The 19,727-nt window shown below is 33.3% G+C and overlaps 1 protein-coding gene across 3 annotated transcripts in view; it reads left to right on the plus strand.

Annotated features, from left to right (window-relative positions):
* LOC114340608 (tropomyosin-1) overlaps positions 1–19,199 on the plus strand; it is a 68,861-nt gene extending 49,662 nt beyond the window's left edge. For 2 of the 3 annotated variants that reach the window (XR_007700023.1, XR_007700024.1), the window contains exons 5-7: positions 4,156–4,375; positions 11,277–15,979; positions 18,849–19,199. Coding sequence is in view for 1 of the 3 variants with exons in the window: in XM_050657707.1 (XP_050513664.1) it covers positions 4,156–4,375; positions 18,849–18,931 (303 nt within the window). In the remaining 2 variants the exon portion in view is untranslated. The remainder of the gene's footprint in view (positions 1–4,155; positions 4,376–11,276; positions 15,980–18,848) is intronic. The other variant, XM_050657707.1, reaches the window with a different exon arrangement.
* Positions 19,200–19,727: the final 528 nt, after the last annotated feature.

A 19,727-nucleotide genomic window follows, 5' to 3' on the forward strand; every position in this document is an offset into this window, starting at 1 on the left:
TGCAGCAACGCGGAAAAGCTGCACAGATGTTGTAGGTCTGGATCCCGCGTACCAAAAAAAGTTGATTAATAGCAAGCTGAAAATTTGTTAATAGCTTGACGGTGTCTAGTCGGACAAACTTTGATATATGGGAACACTGGAACAGGGGAAGTTTTAATTGTGGAACAAGTTAAAAATTTGGAACGTCAGACTACGAAAATGTTAGATGTATTTTGTCGGACAGAATTTCCAATTGATTTGTTACCCTTTCATTATACTCTCATGCAAAAATTAGACTGCTATTACTAACCAACATGATTCCTGTCATTTGACATGTTCTTCATGTTCCACTCATTAAAATGCCCAGTTGGTGATAAACACCCGTCTGATTTTTGTATGAAAGGGCAACAAATCAATTGGAAGTTCTGTCCGACAAAATACATCTGACGTTTTCGTAGTCTGACGTTCCAAATTTTTTACCTGTTCTACCATTAAAACTTACCTTGTTCCAGTGTTCCCATATATCAAAGTTTGTCCGACTAGACACCGTCAAGCTATTAACAAATTTTCAGCTTGCTATTAATCAACTTTTTTTTCTTATGCGGGATCTCGACCTATTGTGTTGAACCCGGTTCTGATGTTCTTTAACCAGGATATTCTTCTTCTTCCTGGACCTCGCTTTCCAAATATTTTTCCTTGCGGGATGGCTTGTAGGAGGGCATATTTCATGCTGGATGCTGGATTCATTTCGCATAATGTGTCCAAAGTATTCCAACTTTCGAGATTTGATGGTGGTTAGTACCTCTCGGTTCTTCCCCATTCTTCTCCCCATGTCTCCATACTACAGCAATATTTTTGGCATATGTTATTGTTTCTCTGTCATTAATTATAATGTATGCTTGTAGTTTGAATTCTCTTGACAAATGCCTAAGTTTGTTATATAGTTCGAGTGGACTATTGTTTTTTTGCATGCTCTTCAAGTTCTTTGCATTCTCATCCCCTATCTTTTCTCCCACTTAAGGATGTAGTAGCGGCATGTGAAGCTAGGACAAATAATCCCCGGACAAATAATCCTGGACAAAAATCCCCACAAATTATCCCTGGACAAAAAATCCCCGGACAAATAATCCCCGGACAAAATATCCCCACAAAAAATCACAGTCAAAAATCCCCAAGAAATATTTGCTGTTAAATAGTTCTCTAAAAGTTTTCCTAAAATTTTAACAAAATTCGAATTCCAATTCCATGCCGAAAACTTTATTTGTTTTATATTTTTCCCAAAAATTGTGGAAGATATGGGGAATGAGCTAAGGCCCCGTTTTCATGACAGACGCTTAACGCGCATTTTGATAACGCGCGATTACAACTACATACATTTTACTTGAGACCGTTCACATGCCAACGCGCGTCTTAATGACCTAAAACGCGCGTTAACATGTGAACTGTCTTCAGTAAAATGTATGTAGTTGTAATCGCGCGTTATCAAAACGCGCGTTAAGCGCCTGACATGAAAACGGGGCCTTAGCTCATTCCCCATATCTTCCACAATTTTTGTAAAAACTCAAACTTTTTTGTCATGTTTAAACAAATAAAGTTAACAAAAATATAACAAAAATAAAGTTTTCAGCATGGAATTGGAATTCGAAATTTGTTAAAATTTCAGGAAAACTTTTAGAGAACTATTCGACAGTAAATATTTCTTGGGGATTTTTTGTCCGGGATTTTTTGTGGGGATATTTTGTCCAAAAAAATTTGTGGGGATTATTTGTCCGGGATTTTTTGTGGGGATTTTTTGTCCTGGGATTATTTGTCCGGGGATTTTTTGTCCGGAGATTTTTTGTCCAGGGATCATTTGTGGGGATTTTTCGTCCGGGATTATTTATCCGGGGATTATTTGTCCGGACCCCAACCAGTCATGTCCTTTATTTGCTTCAAACATCGTGCTGGAGATCTTCCTCTGGATCTTTTTCCTGCTACTTTGCCTTCAACTATCATTTGCTCCATGCCTTCTACTATTTATATGTCCAAAATATTTCAGTATATCAATAGGAAATATTAATGCTCAAACAAGACGCAATTTTGTATTTTTTGTAATTTCAGTGCTTTTCTATATTTATTGAATTTGTTGCCAAACTGGCCATTGTGATGTGTCAACGGATCTCGTCTTCTCTACTATTGGTAACGAGGGAGCCTAAGTAACTAAATTTGTCTGATTAATTAAAATAAATGCATTACAATTGTCTGGCCACTTCGTAACCTGCCATTTTTGTTATCTCTGTTTGATTATTTCTGTTTGCCATGCTTCTTAGCTCTATTTGGTTATTTCTGTTTCTATCGATGATCATTACTTTGTGCCCAGTTAGTTCCAGATCTTCTGGTGAAGACGCTAAAATAACAGTGTCATCAACTCTGGTTTTTGACTTTGCTTCCTCTTATAGTTTTTCCACCTTGTCATTCCTCATATACAGGGTGAGTGGGCAGGGACGCGCCAAACTTTAAGGCTGTATAATATACGTAAAAGTAATAACAAATAACTCATATGTTGTTATTCGATTTTCATTTGTTTCCGAGATAAGGGGTGTTAAAATTTTTCTTACAAACTGACGATTTATCTCTTTCTCTAAAACCGGTTGAGGTGTGCAAATGAAATTTGGTGGGTTTTAAGACATAGTTATTGCGCATATTTTGACACACAATTAAGACTTTTATATTCACCATTGGCTCGCATACGGATAAGGGTCTGAAATTTTAAAGAAAAAAAAATAATACGCCACTGGGATATTTCAAATTAGAAATTATTTTTGAATTCCCTGTTCAATTTCTGACAAACCATCTACTCGTATCTTCATGTTTGTTCATATGACGCTCCGTTTTCATGCAAAAAATAAAATATCTTAACGCTTACAAAGTAGTTATTCGAAATAAGTTTCTACACATTCATATAGGAACTTCGTCGAAAACTTTGTAAGCGTTAAGATGTTTTATTTTTTGCATGAAAACTAAGCGTCGCCGTCGCATGAAAAAAGGGAAGATAGATTTCTTGTCACAAATTGAACGAGGAATTCAAGAAAGATTTTTAATTTGAAATATTTTAGTGGCGTACCATTTTTATCTTTAAAAAATTTCAGACTATTACACGTACGCGCGCCAATGGTGAATATAAAATTCTTAATTGTGTGTCAAAACATGCGAAATAACTACGTCTTAAAACCCACCAAATTTCATTTGCACACCTCAATCGGTTTTAGAACAATAATTAAATCGTCAGTTTGTAATAAAAATTTTAACACATCGTATCTCGGAAAGAAATGAAAATTGAATAACAAAATATGAGTTACTTTTGATTATTTTTACGTATATTATAAGGTCTTATAGACGCGGGGACGTTGGGAGGAACGCGCCAAGTTTGGCGCGTTGCTCCCCACTCACCCTGTATGTTGAATAGAGTGGGGGATATCATACATCCCTGCCGAACTTCAGATTTCCATTTGAAGTTTTTCGAAACCACATAAACTCTTACATTAGCGGTACTATTTACGTACAGTTCGTGTTATCAATATGTTCTGGCGTACCCATTTATCTAAGTATATGCCATATTTTATCCTATTCTACGTTATCGAAGGCCTTGAAGAAGTCAATAAAGCACAAACATGTTTCTGTATTATGGTTCTTTGGTATACAGTGATGAGCGCGCTAATAACCGGAAAAATAGCACAAAAGATGGAAAACGTATTAATTTGTGAGATAAAAAGAAATGAAACTAGTCGAGCTGGGAAATTTAGCGATGTTAACCTATACATTTACATTATATGGATTGTTTCCCACTTTAGACGTATCGCACGAGTTTGGAAACTACCACTGTCACAGTGACAGTTTTAGTTGGCATACTCCTCTGATACGTGTAAAGGTGGGAAACAGTCAATGTAATGTAATTGTATAGGTTAACATCGCTAAATGTCCCAGCTCGACTAGTTTCATTTCTTTTTATCTCACAACTTAATACGTTTTCCATCGTTTGTGATATTTTGCCGGTTTTTAGCGCGCTCATCACTGTATATTTGGCCCTTTGCATACCTACTCATTTAATATGCTTATTTTTATCTTCCATTTCCTTATAGGCCTTTTGTTCTTTTTGTCTATCATTTTCTACTAAAATATATTTATTTACTGTAACAGGGTGGAGATGCCAAGATCATGGAACTCGAAGAAGAACTGAAAGTCGTAGGTAACTCTCTCAAATCTCTCGAAGTATCCGAAGAAAAAGCCAACCAGAGGGTAGAAGAATTCAAGAAACAACTTAAGAGTCTTACCGTCAAGCTAAAGGAAGCTGAAGCACGTGCCGAATTCGCAGAAAAGACCGTCAAGAAATTGCAGAAGGAAGTTGACAGACTTGAAGGTAACGAGAGTTTTTTCATTCGCTACTTTCTTTTAACGGTTTTAGCAAATTTCTGGCAAAGTCCATAATAAAATTTTATATAAACTATATTTTAAAATAAGGAAGTGAAAAAGTAGTAGGTATTTCAAAATGTTTAAGTATTTATTTCCTTAGCTAAGCGCTTTCGATTAAGTTGTCATTATCGGAGCTAAGGGTCAATAGAAGATAAAAAAGTACCACTACTTAAGGTCATATGCGTGAGCATCTTAACAATTGTAAGCAAAATTTGAAAGCATTTGAGATGCGGCTATATCGGAGAATTCTTAAAATCCCGTAGACTGTAGACTGACCGGGTCACAAATGAGGAGGTCCTTAGAATAATGAGGAAGAACTGAGACTGAAGAACTAACCACCATCAAATCTCGAAAGTTGGAATACTTCGGACGCATTATGCGAAATGAATCCAGATATGCCCTCCCACAGGCCATCCTACAAGGAAAAATATTTGGAAAGCGAGGTCCAGGAAGAAGAACATCCTGGTTAATACCTCAGAACCTGGTTCTGAGGTTTTCCGCGTTGCTGCAGATAAAATAAAGATTGCCATGATGATCGCCAATATTCGTCACGGATAGGCACATCAATACAAATATCTTAATAATTTATAGCTGCATTACAATTTATGATGTATGTGTATGAACCATTTTTGTCCTCCCTGCAACCCCCAAACAGAAAAAAAGAGGAAAAACGGCCACAAACGTTACAAACATATTAAAACTTTTTTCATGGCGTCATTTTCTGCTATTTTATAAATAAATAAATACTTTTTACAGACTTTGACTTACTATTTTTTAACTTCCTTGATTCATTTAAGTGTGCAAAAATTTATCAGTCTTTCAACTATTTATTTTAAAACCTTTTTTATATTTTATACATAAGAAAGTAATAATAGCAATATTTCTCGAAGTCGAAGTCTTGATGAAAATTAGGTAAAATTAATTATTTCTAGATATATTAAAATTATCACAGATGACACATTACTTAAAAGTAGAATGGAATGGAAGTAGAGCAAGATACAGGCTCTAGAGATAAGTTTTTTAAGAAAGAAAGGTTAAAAGCGCTATACAATAAAGAATACTGATATAGGTACTGAATTCGCTTTGCCGAGATTCACTTTGACACATTCCGAATAGGAAACATGCAGCACAAAAATTCCCACCTCACACTATTAACTGCTCAAATCAACTTAATATTTCACTAAAAAAAGAAGAATTATTGGAAATAGTGGGAGTGTATACTAAACCCATAAAATTTTGTGGAATTTATTTCTACAAAATATTTTTATTTTGTATATATATATATATAATGGATTTCTACGGCTGTCGCCGCCTCTCCATACCCAGCTTCCAATTTTTTCTATCGTAACACGTATCTTCATCTAATTGCCTCGAATCCATTGCGTCCTGAATATTGTCCCTCCAGCTTCTCCGTGGTCGTCCCCTTCTTCTTCTCTCCGGTGGGACCCACTCTAATATTTTTCTCGGCCAGCGAGTCTCATTCATTCTTTTAACGTGCCCGAACCATGTCAGCTGTCTCTTTTCAATATCGTCCATTATAGTTTTTTCCACCTTCATACGTTCTCTAATTGTTTCATTTCTTACATGTTCTAATCTGGAAACCTGACAACTTCTCCTCAAGAAGTCCATTTCTGTACTAAGTAGCTTCTTTTTATTTCTTGCACTTATGTCCCAAACTTCTGCACCGTAGATTGTAGCGCTCTTCATTATACTTTCATATATTCTTTTCTTTGTTTCCTTCCTGATATCTTTGTCCCATAAAATTGAATTGAGGGATCTAGTGATGCTTCTACCTTTATTGATCCTGTGTTGTATTTCATCTTCACTATTTCCTCGTTTGTTAAATATAGCTCCCAAATATTTGCATTGTTTCACACCAACAATATGTCCTTGTTCCAATGGTAGGTTTTCAATGTATTCGTTTCCCACTATGAAGTATTCTGACTTATCCATATTTATTACTAATCCTGCCTGTTGGTAATGCTCATTTAGCTTCCGTATCATATAGCTTAAGTCATCTTGATCTTGGGCTATTACAACTTGGTCGTCCGCAAAGTATAATGTAAATAGGGAGTCATCTCCCACTTTCAGTCCCATCGGTTTTACTGCTTTTGTCCACCTCTGTAAGGATTGGTCAAGGTATATTTTAAAGAGAGTGGGAGATAGACAACATCCTTGTCGGAGGCCTTTTGAAGTATTAAATGCCTCAGTGAAATTTTTGCCGTTTTTGATTCTGGTGTTAGTGGTCTCATACAATATTCTAGTTGCTTGTATGAGTTTTCCATCGATACCGATGTCTTTCATTGAATTCCATAGTTCTATAATGGGGACACTATCAATAGGCTTTTTCTAGGTCGATAAGAGCGATGTGGATTTCCTGATTTCTTTGTATTCTTTTTTCTAGTGCTATTTTTAAAGTGAAGAGATTGTCTACCGTTGAACGTCCCGCACGAAAACCAGCTTGTTCTTCAGCTTGCTTTCCTTGAATTTCTTGTTCTATTTCATTTCTTAATAGCCTGGAGTATAATCTTCCAATGGTGCTGATGACTGCAATTCCCCTATAGTTTTTGGGGTTATTTTTAGGTCCCTTCTTATGTATGGGAGTAATATGTGATGTTAGCCATTCATCTGGTACTTTTTCTCCATTCAGGCATCTTTCGAAAAGATTTTTAAGCATATCCCATAGTTTGGGTGGTCCATATTTTATTAATTCAGGATTAATTTCTCCAGCTCCGGGTGCTTTCCGGGATTTCATATTTTTAATAGCTTCTTCCACTTTGGTTTTATCTAGTTGTATTTCGTGTTCACTCTGTATATCATTTTCTTTTTCTTGTATTCTTGTTATGTATTGTGGTCGTTTTTCTACCAATAATTCCTTAAAATGTTGTTCCCATTCGGCATCAGATATACTCTTAATTGTGTGTCCACCTTTATGTGATGTTCTGACATTCTTTATCATCTTCCATGCTTCTGAACTCCTAGTTCCTCCTAATTGTTGATCTATGTATTCACATTTTTTGATCCAGGTTGCGTTTTTTCTTTTAATCACTTCTCTTTTTACTTCTCTATTTAGGTCCCTGTATTGTTGTTGAATCTCAACGTTTTCCTGATTTTGTAGACGTTGTAGGTGAAGTTGTTTTTTCTTCTCTATTTTCTCTTCGATATCTTTATCCCACCATTCTGGTTTCTTTCCGTTTTCTAAGTTTCCTAGTGCTTCTTGTGCTGCTTGTTTTATGCATGCTTTTATGTGATTATATTCTTCTTCGGTTGTTCTTTGTTCTTGACTTAGTTTCTGTTCAAGTCTGTTACGGTACAGATATTGTGTACTTTCATGTTGTAAACTATTAATATTATATTTTTCTATTTCTGGATCATATGAATTCCTTTTGTGTTCTTTTTCTTCGGAGTTTTTATTTTGTACAATCAATAATTTTTTCATAATTTGTTATCAATACATTATAGTGGTGTAAATAAATAATTATTGATTGGCGTTAGGTTTATGTTATTTATGTCCGTTTACTATAAATCATATTGGCTGTGCGCGGATATGTTTGGTTGTGTAATAATTTCCAGTAACGTCTAGCAACTTCATTTCCCAAAAAAAAATTAATACCAACGTCACTAGACAGTTGTGTCTCGTGTCTCGGCAAAGCGAATTCAGTATATAAGGAATGAATTAAAAATACAATTCACATTGTAGTTTATAACAGAGATAGCTGAGGTCGTTTGGCTATTTACACGGGATGAATTACAGTGATGATTGTGCTAATAACCGGCAAAATAACGCAAAATATGGAAAATATAATACATTGTAAAGTAAAAAGAGATGAAACTAGTAGAGGTCGAAATTATTGATATAAACGTACCTATAAATTAATTACCATTACATTACATAGTTTCCCACCTTAGACGTATCGGAGGAGTATGACAACTGTTACTATGGCAGGATAATTTTATAAAATACTTTAGTCCTGTCGCCAGTGGGAGAACAACGGCCTCCTTAATTCAGATGGACTTACCCAAGTTTTTTTATGTATTTTAACCCATAGAACACGAATTTTTTGGGTAACAGTCGATCCGGATGTCGATAAGATTGTTATAAACAAAGAACTTGAGGAATCACATAACAGCGATTTTTCGCAAAACAAAACATTTTTTTGTATTTTTTGAGTCGTTCTAAGCAAAAAATGTTTTTACAAGTTTTTTCATAGGATAAATAGTTTTCGACATAAACGCGGTTGAACTTTCAAAAAATCGAAAAATTGCAATTTTTGAACCCGAATAACTTTTGATTGAAAAATAAAATAGCAATTCTGCTTACCGCATTTAAAAGTTCAAGTCAAATTCTATCGGTTTTGATTACTTTCATTGCTAAAAATAATTTTTTTTATTGTTAAACAAAGATATAAACACATAGTGATTGAATGATGTTTTCAATGCATTTCTCATTTCTCAAATCCAACGAGTAGGCACGCATACAGACAATTTCTACGTAGATTACATACATTAAAATGCATGCATTGGGCACGGGAAACACTATGTGTTTATAGCTTTGTTTAACAAATAAAAACTTAATTTTTAGCAATGCAAATAATCAAAACCGACAGAATTTGACTTGAGCTTTCAAATGCTGTACGCAGAATTGCTATTTTATTTTTTAATCAAAAGTTATTCGGGTCCAAAAATTGCATTTTTCGATTTTTTGAAAGTTCAACCGCGTTTATCTCGAAAACTATGCATCCTACGAAAAAACTTGTAGGACCATTTTTTGCTGAGAATCACCCAAAAAATACAAAAAAAATGTTTTGTTTTGCGAAAAATCGCTGTTATGTAATTCCTCAAGTTCTTTGTTTATAACAATCTTATCGACATCCGGATCAACTGTTACCCAAAAAAATCGTGTTCTACGGGTCAAAATACATAAAAAAACTTGGGTAAGTCTATCTGAATTAAGGAGGCCGTTGTACCTCCCCCCCCCCCCCGGGCGACAGGACTACTTCTGTCACAGACGTCTAAAGGTGGGAAACTATAACTAGAGTATTAATTTATACGTTTATATCGATAAGATCCTCCTCTACTAGTTTCATCTCTTTTTATTTCTCAGTGTATATTTTTCATGTTTTCAATGTTTTTATCTGATGCGTTATTTTGCCGGTTATTAGGGCGGCCATCACTGTATATCATACCAATCAGAAGAGTATGGGAAGCAAATATATGGAAAAACAAGAAAAGACGGACACATACTACTAGAAATTTTCCGATATAGATCAAAATGCTACACTACATTATCATAATTCTGCTTTTGCAAACAGGTCAAGTCATATTATTATTATTCTTAGACACAATTGTAGGTGTATTTGTTGCTTGTAAGTAATTTTAGTATACTCTAAAATTTTAACAACTTGTTAAAGCGACACTTAATTTATTTTAATAACTGGTTTCAAGTAAAGAACATCAAAGAACATAGACATTAAAGTTACCAATATGTTTGGGACCAAAAATATTGACACATATAAAAATATTATGTACATGAAGCAGATTATGAGTTATCTTGTTTTTTGATCTTTTCTTTCTTTAAGCTACAATTAATTACATATAATGAAAATTCCATTTTTAACTAAAGTTTGACGTTTCTGTTTCCATTTTCTAATTTTTTTTTCAACAAAGATTGTTAAAAATTCTGCGAAAATGTATAACCAAAAAGTTGCAAGTGTATTTTGTTTTTTAAACATTGATCGTTAACTTACTTGGCCTCGATTTTGTAGGCAATAGCCTGCCATACATCAAGAACAGAGAATTTAAGAAATCCTAGATATGCAAACGTGCCTGCGACAACGAATACAGAGTACAATCGAAAGATGTATCAATAATCATGATAAAAACAAAGATAAAAAAGAGAAAAGTCAAAGAAGCAGCTCAGTCAAACCTATAAGCAGAATGTAGCATTCTTTGGTCGCCAATGCTAAAAGAAAAAGTTAACAACAAAAATATGCCAATAATAATTGATTAATAGAAAAGTGGAGACAATTCATCTACAATTTGTACACAATAAACAACACAAAATACACAAACATATTATCTACATAAATAGACATTCACAAACAAATAATACAAAAGAAAAACCACAAAACAGTTAGAATTTGATATCCCAAGGGTAAAAATATTACCATAAATTTTGAAAAAAACAACCAACAACTTGATGACTATACAGTTTTGGAGAATTTTTTAAATAACCTTTTTTTGAAAACGATGGGTCAGGTGAAAAGCGAAGAAAATTAAATGGTAGAAATGTCAATGAATACAATAAGTTGAAATATAATATTTTGAAAGACACTTCTAGGAAAGCATAACATAGTTCAAGATCCAAGATCTTAATAAATGGGTAATAAATGAAAAACAGAGTAGAATAAACGTGTTCACAGAATGGGATAATAAAGAGTAGTGATTAAGGAAGAAGAACACAATAATGACATAATATAAAAATCGGTATAATAGCAATATTTGATATTGTCAGGCTACGTTTAAAATTCAATTTTAAAATATTTATCAATTGGATTAACCATCAGTATACCAAATAAAATGGTTTGCTTAAATACATTTGTCATTTTTACTCAATAAAAATAAAATTTGTATTTTTTCACTTTTACCTAATTTTCACAGCAGATACTGCTCTTTTAAAAATACCAAATTTTCCTGTTATTTTTATAATGCAACTTAAAGTGTTACGATTAAATAGACGTTCTGTCCACCAACGTGTTAAATAGAAAAAATGCTATCTTTGCAGTACTGATAATATTTACTTATACATGCTTCATACAGCTTTATTTAACTGCTTTTTTGCTTTTCAGATTTTGTGCTAAGGGAAAAGAACAAATACTTTGGCATTATTACAGATATCGACAAAACTTTTGTCGAAATGTCTTCGCTTAGCCAAAAGAAATAATCTGCTACTAATCATAGCTTAAACTAACACAAATTTTAATTATTTTAACACGTTACACACCACTTTTATTCAGACCTCAGAAGTTTTCGTACTTAAAAAGAACAATAGGAAATATGAAAACAATAAGTAGTAGCAAAACGCGTTACGCACAAGTCGTTTACCTTTAAATGTCGTTCTGTAGAACTTAGGTAATCCACGTAGACGAAAAGTGACTACTTAATTCATCATTGCACAACTCTCTAGGTAATTTCCAGAATGAGTGTTAGGCTAAGGCCATACAGGCGATAATTTAACGCACCCATCTTCGGCGTCGTGTTGCAAACGAATGGACCTGGGTCCAAATTTGTAGCTCATCTAGCCACAACAACGGCCAAAATACTGTATTTACATCTCGCGACATACCGTAATTTACATCCCCGTCTGACCATGCTTTTTACTGCAGCTACTGCCGCATCATTTTACTGCTCTTACGGCGCCGTAAATTATCGCCTGTCTGGCCTTAGCCTTAGATTCTTCCATGAAATCAACCAAAAGCACGTCGCGTTTACAGTACCGTCAGTGTCACGAAAGCTGAAGCTAACAGCTCTCTTCGTAGAAGTCGCAGTACCTTCAGATAGCTTTTTTTCTATGGCAAAAGGAAAATGCAGTATAATCATGAGTACTGTGGCTTGATTCAAGATCTTTAATTTCTTCTTCATATCAAATAGAGATTCTCTATCAGTACTGATAGTGAGAATAATCGACTTATTGGTCTATCCTTGTGATAAGACTGGTCAATTTTTCGTTGCTCATTAGAATAGAATGACAGAAGGAACCAATTGCCTGCACAAATATTTATTTGTGAAGGATAATTGTTGGTTGTTAAAAAACAGTAATTCTATAGTAGTTTATTACTATAGAAGAGACGGGTATAGTATATACAGACATTTTTTGTGCAGTTCTTAATAATAAATGAGTGTCTATGGCTGAGCAGACTCTTACATCCTTCAACAATGAGAATTTTCTTCTGCCTAGGCTGCTTTTTCCTTCAATCTTCCTTTCCGTTATGAGGCGTAAAAATTGTATTTTTCTCTTCTGCTTCATTGAAGAGGATATGGTGGTAAAAATGGTGAAAACCTTTAATTATCCATGTCTGTCTGTCCGTCCGTAAATATAACTCCTCTGTTATTAGAACATATAGAATAACAAAACAGAAGCACTTTTGTAAAGTCGCCATGCGTCTTAGCAAGGCGAGAACAAATATATACTTCAGGTTTTTATATCACTTCTGGTTAAAAAGTTATGACCGGGAGTTTGGCAAAAATGACTCCAAATTAGAGAAATCGTATATCAATCGATGCAAAGTTACACAAAAAGTTCAAAGATCGACTTCCAGTTCTAGTTCCGGTCAAGTTGGGTGAACACCTAGGACTTACGAAGTCCAATTTCTTGTTTCTGCATGATTTTGTTCGCCTGACATGACATCGCTCTCTATACGCTGTGAGCTCGTACGTAGAGGGGATATTTACAAATTCGCGAACGCCAGTAGTGACAAGTCTGTAAACCTTTACCGGAAATTTGACATAAATGTCAAAGTGATTAATTTAAAATTAAAATTAAAAACATTAATTATAAAAAACTTTAGTTGGTCAAAGCTGTGGTATATATTTTTACCTTAAATATGCTTACGTTTTAAATACTGAATTTAAGTTTTTTTAATGTTCTATTAATCTATTAATCCATTAATCTTAGCGCCATCTACACGATAATTGTGAAAGTATCCGAAGTAAGAAATTCATATTTTGTCAATAGAACGTCAAAATGATTAGCAAAATCTTAAAAAAATCCATTACAATTTAATTACTTTTTTGCGTTGTAAATATTAAGCGATAACAATTAAATAATAAATTTAAAAATTACCGGTGAAAGTTGAATAGTAGTCCGCCAGGAGCGACATCAGCGAAGCTCACAGCGTATAGATAACTATATAAATATTTATAAAACCAGTCAATATTGCAGACTATTTCACTCATCTTAAAATTTTCACATAATCTGACCAATCACAAACCAAAGACAGCTTGTGTTATCGCGAAAACACCAACTGTCTTTCAATTCTGATTGGTCTATCAGCTTCGTGTTTTCAACGACGTAACCATGGATACCTGATGGATACCGATCGCAAAGCAAAGTTTGACGTTTGCCAAAAAAATTATTGTAGCTGTATACGTCAAAATGAGTCGTTTCGGTGGTACTTCAAACGAAGTTATAAACCAAAACATTGAAGAAAATATACCGAGTAACACAAGAAAATCTAAATCTTATATATGGAGACAATTTATGATGTTCTGTGTGGATCGCAACTACAAATTAGATGCAGAAAATAACAACGAAAGACTAGCATTCATTCTAAAAGACTGAGCCTTCAACTATTTATTGTTATAGGTAAAAAATAATTATAACAAATTATTTATAATTACGTATTTTTTATGGGAAATAAGCCACAATTTTACTAAAAAATGAATTTATTAACGTTTCGAAGCTGTTAATTAAACGATTTGGGCTTCGAAACGTTAATAAATTCATTTTTTAGTAAAATTGTGGCTTATTTCCCTTAAAAAATACGTAATTATAAAAATGCCACAAGGAAATAGCTTCAGAACAAAATTATTTATAGTTATAATAAATATTTCATGATTATGACTAATTGTGAATTATTCAAAGAATGGGTAGATTTGGGTTACCTAGATCAAATGTATTATTATTAAATTCCTTCCTCTCATTCTTCTGAATTTTTGACCTATCACTTTGTTCGTGAAATAGTCTAATAAAATACCACTCGTGATTTAATTTATCTTATAAGTCTGTCTTTTATTTCTAAACTCAACTGAGTTGCTTAAAGAAAACACCACTCGTCCTACGGACTCGTGGTGTTTTCAAGCAACTCAGTTTCGTTTAGAAGTAAATCGACAGATTTATCGCGAAAATTGAATCACTAGTGGTATTACTATTGAAAACTCTGGGGTAAACTGAAAACAATAGTGTGTAGCGTGTTAAATGATCAAAAAAATAGCTTTTAGTACAACAATAAACTAATAGCTACTTTTTCCAAAAGTTGAAGGGTCTCTATGTCTTTGATTTTATACTGGTCCTTGTAAATACCTATAAATTAGTCTGATAGTATTGTAAATTATAATTTTATATGTTAATATGTTAAATGCTGAAAGATAATTCGATTATTATAAATCAAATGTTTGAATGCATTTCCGTTGGTATACCAATTTCTATCAAATCAAAGTATTATAAACATTTGTTGTTACATACCATGTACCAGCTTGTGTTCACATAAATATACAGGAGGATTGGAGTCCATATTGGCACCATTATTCAAGGCGACCACCTAATACAATGAAATATTTTATCGTGGTACGAAGTGGGATTCATTTTTGGCTTTATTTTCATTTTAATCGCCAAAAAACTCCATAATAAGCCTCAAATTTAGCTTAAGAATAAACGTAGTATTATAGAGGTGTGTATTTATTTACAAGTGAGCTATATTGAAGTTGTGAAAAGCTTGACGTTAAGTCCGTACACCGGCAGTCGAGGGTTGAAATATATCAACTCGTAATTAAACAAAAATATGTTATGAATCTGAGACATAAGTGATGATAGAAAATTAAAAAGGAAAATTAGAAGTTTTTGAAAGAAAAACTCCGACAAACGAAAAGAAGATATCTAGATCCAAATGTAATCATAAACTTTATCAACTGTTCAAAGAAACATTTATCTTAGAATTTGCTAAACTTCAGAGTCTTCATTGGGCTGATGATATTGTAACAATGGATGATGATATATTGCCAACAAGAGTACTAGACAATAAAAGACGGGACAAAAGACCAAAAATGAGACGAGGTCTTAGAGAAGATGAGAGATGAGTAAAGGGACAGTCGATGTGCAAAATTTGATGGACGTAAGCAGTGCGTAATCAAATGTCAGAAGAAGAACATGTTTAAAAATTCCGTAGATGATCATTTAAATGTTTTGAAGGTATGAAACTAATAAAGACTGGTGTAAAGACTGAATTACTTAATTTAGTATATCTTGTGTTTGTTTTATAACATATTCAATGTTAGAATTACTACAGCTGACGATACCCAGAAAAATAATATGCAGGACAAGAACACAGATTAAAACGTTATTGCACGTATGAAAAATATTCCAACCATTTCTATCAACCTTAAAAACAGCTATTATGGTTTAAGAAAAAAAAACAGCTGAGAATTTTTGGCTTTTCTTTTGCCAGTAGTTGCAGTATTTTCATAATTTGTCTAACCTACACAATCATCAATAGTTGTGCTCAGTTTCTAGAACTCTTGACTTTGCCAACAATTCGTATTAATAATATTCGTACTAGAAGGGAATAAAGCTAAAAATGCAATCCCAGCTTTAAATGTAATAAAATTTAAAATGTCATATGATTAAGAACAATTTTTACAATTGTTAGTTAAACAATTTATCCATTCCATAAGTGACATATTGGACACAAAAACTAACAAACTTTATTTACTAACATTAGCAGCTTTTCATCATTGCTTCAGCTTTTCATCATTGCTTCAGCTTTTTGCAATTTAGGTACGTATGAAATATAGGTATACAATTTCTGTGTTTCTGTATTTGTGACATACGTTATTTACCAATTATATCTAGAGTGAATTTCTATTGTCCTACCTGTTTACTTATATAAAAATTATATCATTCAGTAATAAGTAGAATAGAATCTATACCATACTAATATAAAAACCGAAATCAAAAACCCATGCTAGATCATTGTCCAACGATTATATTTTAATGTGATTTTAAAACTGTTCTCTTTTTGCATTTTTTTATTATTTCCTGTATTTAGCGGAAATTATCCACAATTTTAAATGAAAATATATTTATTTTGACGTTTCGATGTCCACTTCGGAAATTGCTCTCAAAATTTCGAAAATGAAAACCGAAACGTCAAAATAAACGTATTACCAATATTAATTATGGTTAATTCTCATTAAACATAGTAAATAAGATCATGTTCTGTCCTTGTTTTAATAAACTTATATAGACAAGGCGAAAACGGCGGGTTCGTTGGAAAAAATATTCCTATGAGATTTTTTTGCATAATCACATTTGTAATACACCCCAGAATAACGTCCAAGAAGTCGCCCACGAGAAAAGTGGTCCAAATTTTTTTTAACAATTTTTTTTTAAATAATTTATTATTTTTGGTCTGGACAATTTTTTTTAGGTTTTTTAGACCATTCTGGACAAAAAAGGTCTCTTGTAATTTTTCTCTAAAGTTGATGGTTTTCGAGTTATAAGCAATTTAAAATTTGAAAAATGCAAAAATGGTCATTTTTAAGACTTAATAACTCGGTTAAAAATTATTATTATGAAAGTCAGAAAGTGACTAAATCAAAGTTTAAAGCCCCCCCTACATGATCCTGAAGAAATTTGTGTCATTAATTTATTACTAAGCTGTTATTTTTAATTATTAACAATAAGCCGTAAGAGCGTATTGACGCGGCTGTAAATGTGAGTGCGAGTAAGATGCCCCATTGGACTGCCGGAATGGCATCTCTCTCGCACTCACCATAGACGGCCGTCTAATACGTGATGGCGCTCATCATTATTACTTAAAAATAACAGCTTAGTAATAAAATTATGACAAAAATTTCTTCAGAATCTTGTAAGGGGGACTTTAAACTTTGATTTAGTCACTTTCTGACTTTCATAATAATAACTTTTAACCAATTTATTACGCCTTGAAAATCGCCATTTTTCGATTTTTTTTTCAATTTTAAATTGTTTATAACTCGAAAACGATCAACTTTATAGAAAAATTACAACAGACCTTTTTTGTCCAGAATGGTCCAAAAAACCTAACAAAAATTTGTACGGGCCAAAAATATTGATTTTTACAATTTGATTAAAAAAAATTGTTAAAAAAATTGGACCACTTTTCACGTGGGCGACTTCTTGAACCTTATTCTGGGATGTCTCGCGAATGTGATTATGCAAAAAAATCTCATGGGAATATTTTTTCTAACGAACCCGCCGTTTTCGTCTTGTCTAATAATCTATTATGTAGGTTTAGTTTTCTGCATGCGTGTCCCTTTATGTTCATTAAAGAGTTCTTTAAAATAATCAATAGTTATTGGATTTTACTTTTTTCTGATATTGGTACTAATAAATACTTACATACCAGTCTCAGTCCTTTCGAGCAACAACGGCTAGTTGTCTTCTACATATATATACCTGCCAAAATTTAGTAGACCACAAAGTTTACAATTTATGTATTTGTTTTATTCATCATTTCAGTATTTCTTCAATTGATAATTGTGACAAAGTATCTCTTTTGTGTTTCCTTAAGAAATCGTTTGAGTCCATTCTGGTTTGCTTATTGTAACTGTTTGACGTGAAAGGAACTCTCATTAGATGACCAAGATATACAGTTTTCGCTTTTTTTATGATTTGATGTGCTCATATTCTCCACCCGTTTGAAGTAGAACTTCCAAGGTTGTAGTGTAGGTAGTGCAATATATTCGTAACATTCGCCGATACATCCATATTTACAATTTATATAACAACTTACTATATATTTTCCTCTTTGTATTTCTGGTAATCTTTCTATCTCATCCCTTTCTTTTGTTTGAAACATATTCTTGTCTTGTCTCTTCTTTGAGATAATAAATCATAAGTGCTTGAATTTTTCAGTGCCGTTAAATTTCATAACTTCGTCCACTTCCATGGTTCTTAGTGGTTCTTGTTCTGATGTTAAGTATTCGGTATTTTCTAGGTTTGTTCCAGTCCATTTTTTGTGTATTCCTCTGCTAGTTTTCTGAGCATCTAAGAGAGATCTTCTTCATCTTGAGCCGTTAGCACTTGGTCATTTACAAAATTTAATGTGTACAAGACGTCGTTTCGGATTGGTATTCCCATCCTGTTCCATAACTGTAATATTTATTCTAGGAATATCTTGAAAAGCGTCGGAGATTTAGAGCATCCGTAGTAGCAGCACAGTATAAAGAGCACTCTATATACTGTGGTAGCACTAAGCATTTTGTGGTCTTAAATTCGTTCCAATATTTAAAATCATTAGTATTGTTTAGAATTAAGATCTATTGGTCATTTTGTTTGCCTTCGTACATTACTTTTCTTTAAAAGTTGATCCTAACATTTCTTTGTTGAGCTATGGTGCCCCCACCCTCTTTACTGCGATGCAGATACACCAGTAGAATTATAGAATTAATAAGAAGAAGGAAATATTTTATTATCATTATGGGGATTTTATCCATACTTTTAACCAAGATTTCAATGCTTTCCTGTAAAACTAACTTTATTGAGATATGTATATTAGTTACCACTTTTACCACTATTTGTTAAAAAAAATATACCACATTATTCATTGTTGGAATGTTTGTTAACTGTACGTAATACTAACATATTTCTTTTCCGTTTCTAGACGAACTTGGAATCAACAAGGACAGGTACAAGTCCCTTGCCGACGAAATGGACTCCACCTTCGCCGAACTTGCTGGATACTAAGAAAATCTCTTCGTCTTCGTTCGCCACGATTTATCATCTAGTCATCATGGTGTGAAGAATAATTAACTAATTAATTTATATATTGTATTTCAGACATTGTGAAAAGATTCAGAAAGTGTCACACTAATTTGTGAGCTTTGATGTGCCCTTTTATTCTAGTCTATTAAGCATCTAGGAAGCCGTTCAGTTGATTTAAATAAAAAATCTTGTATAATATTCAGTTGCTTTCGTTTTATTTATTGAATTAAATTATTGTTTACTATTTTTATTTGTAGTTTCTTTAGTTTTATGTTTGTAACGACCTTCGTGATGTATTATGAGGACGGGGTGTGATATTAAATACATCTGAAAATACTATAAACGAGAGACTATAAAGAGAAAAAGAAAATAGCTAATAGAAAAAGATACAAACTAAAAACGGAAATCAAACGCAACGTGAAATAACGTTATTTCCCTCAAACTTTGTGATTTACGATCCTTAGGCTAGGGCCGAACCCTCTATATATGACCGGTGCGGATCGGAGCGAGGGCTCCCATCGTTTGTCGGTAATTTTATTGAACACAGTTCAAAGGAAGTCAGGAGCTGATGCAGACTAGGTACGTACCACTCCAACCCTTCCGACTTGGGGACGGTCAATGCCGTGATAATTTTACTATGGAGTGGTCTAACGACGTTGTGTTGAAATTTTTATCACTGTATAAATTAACCAACTTACTAAAATATCTACCGCCAACACTGGGGAGTGTAACCTCAATACTCTAGGGGACACGTTCCATCGAAATGATCCGACCAAAT

Source organism: Diabrotica virgifera, chromosome 8, assembly GCF_917563875.1.
Source record: "Diabrotica virgifera virgifera chromosome 8, PGI_DIABVI_V3a".
NCBI classification, from domain to species: Eukaryota; Metazoa; Arthropoda; class Insecta; order Coleoptera; family Chrysomelidae; genus Diabrotica; species Diabrotica virgifera.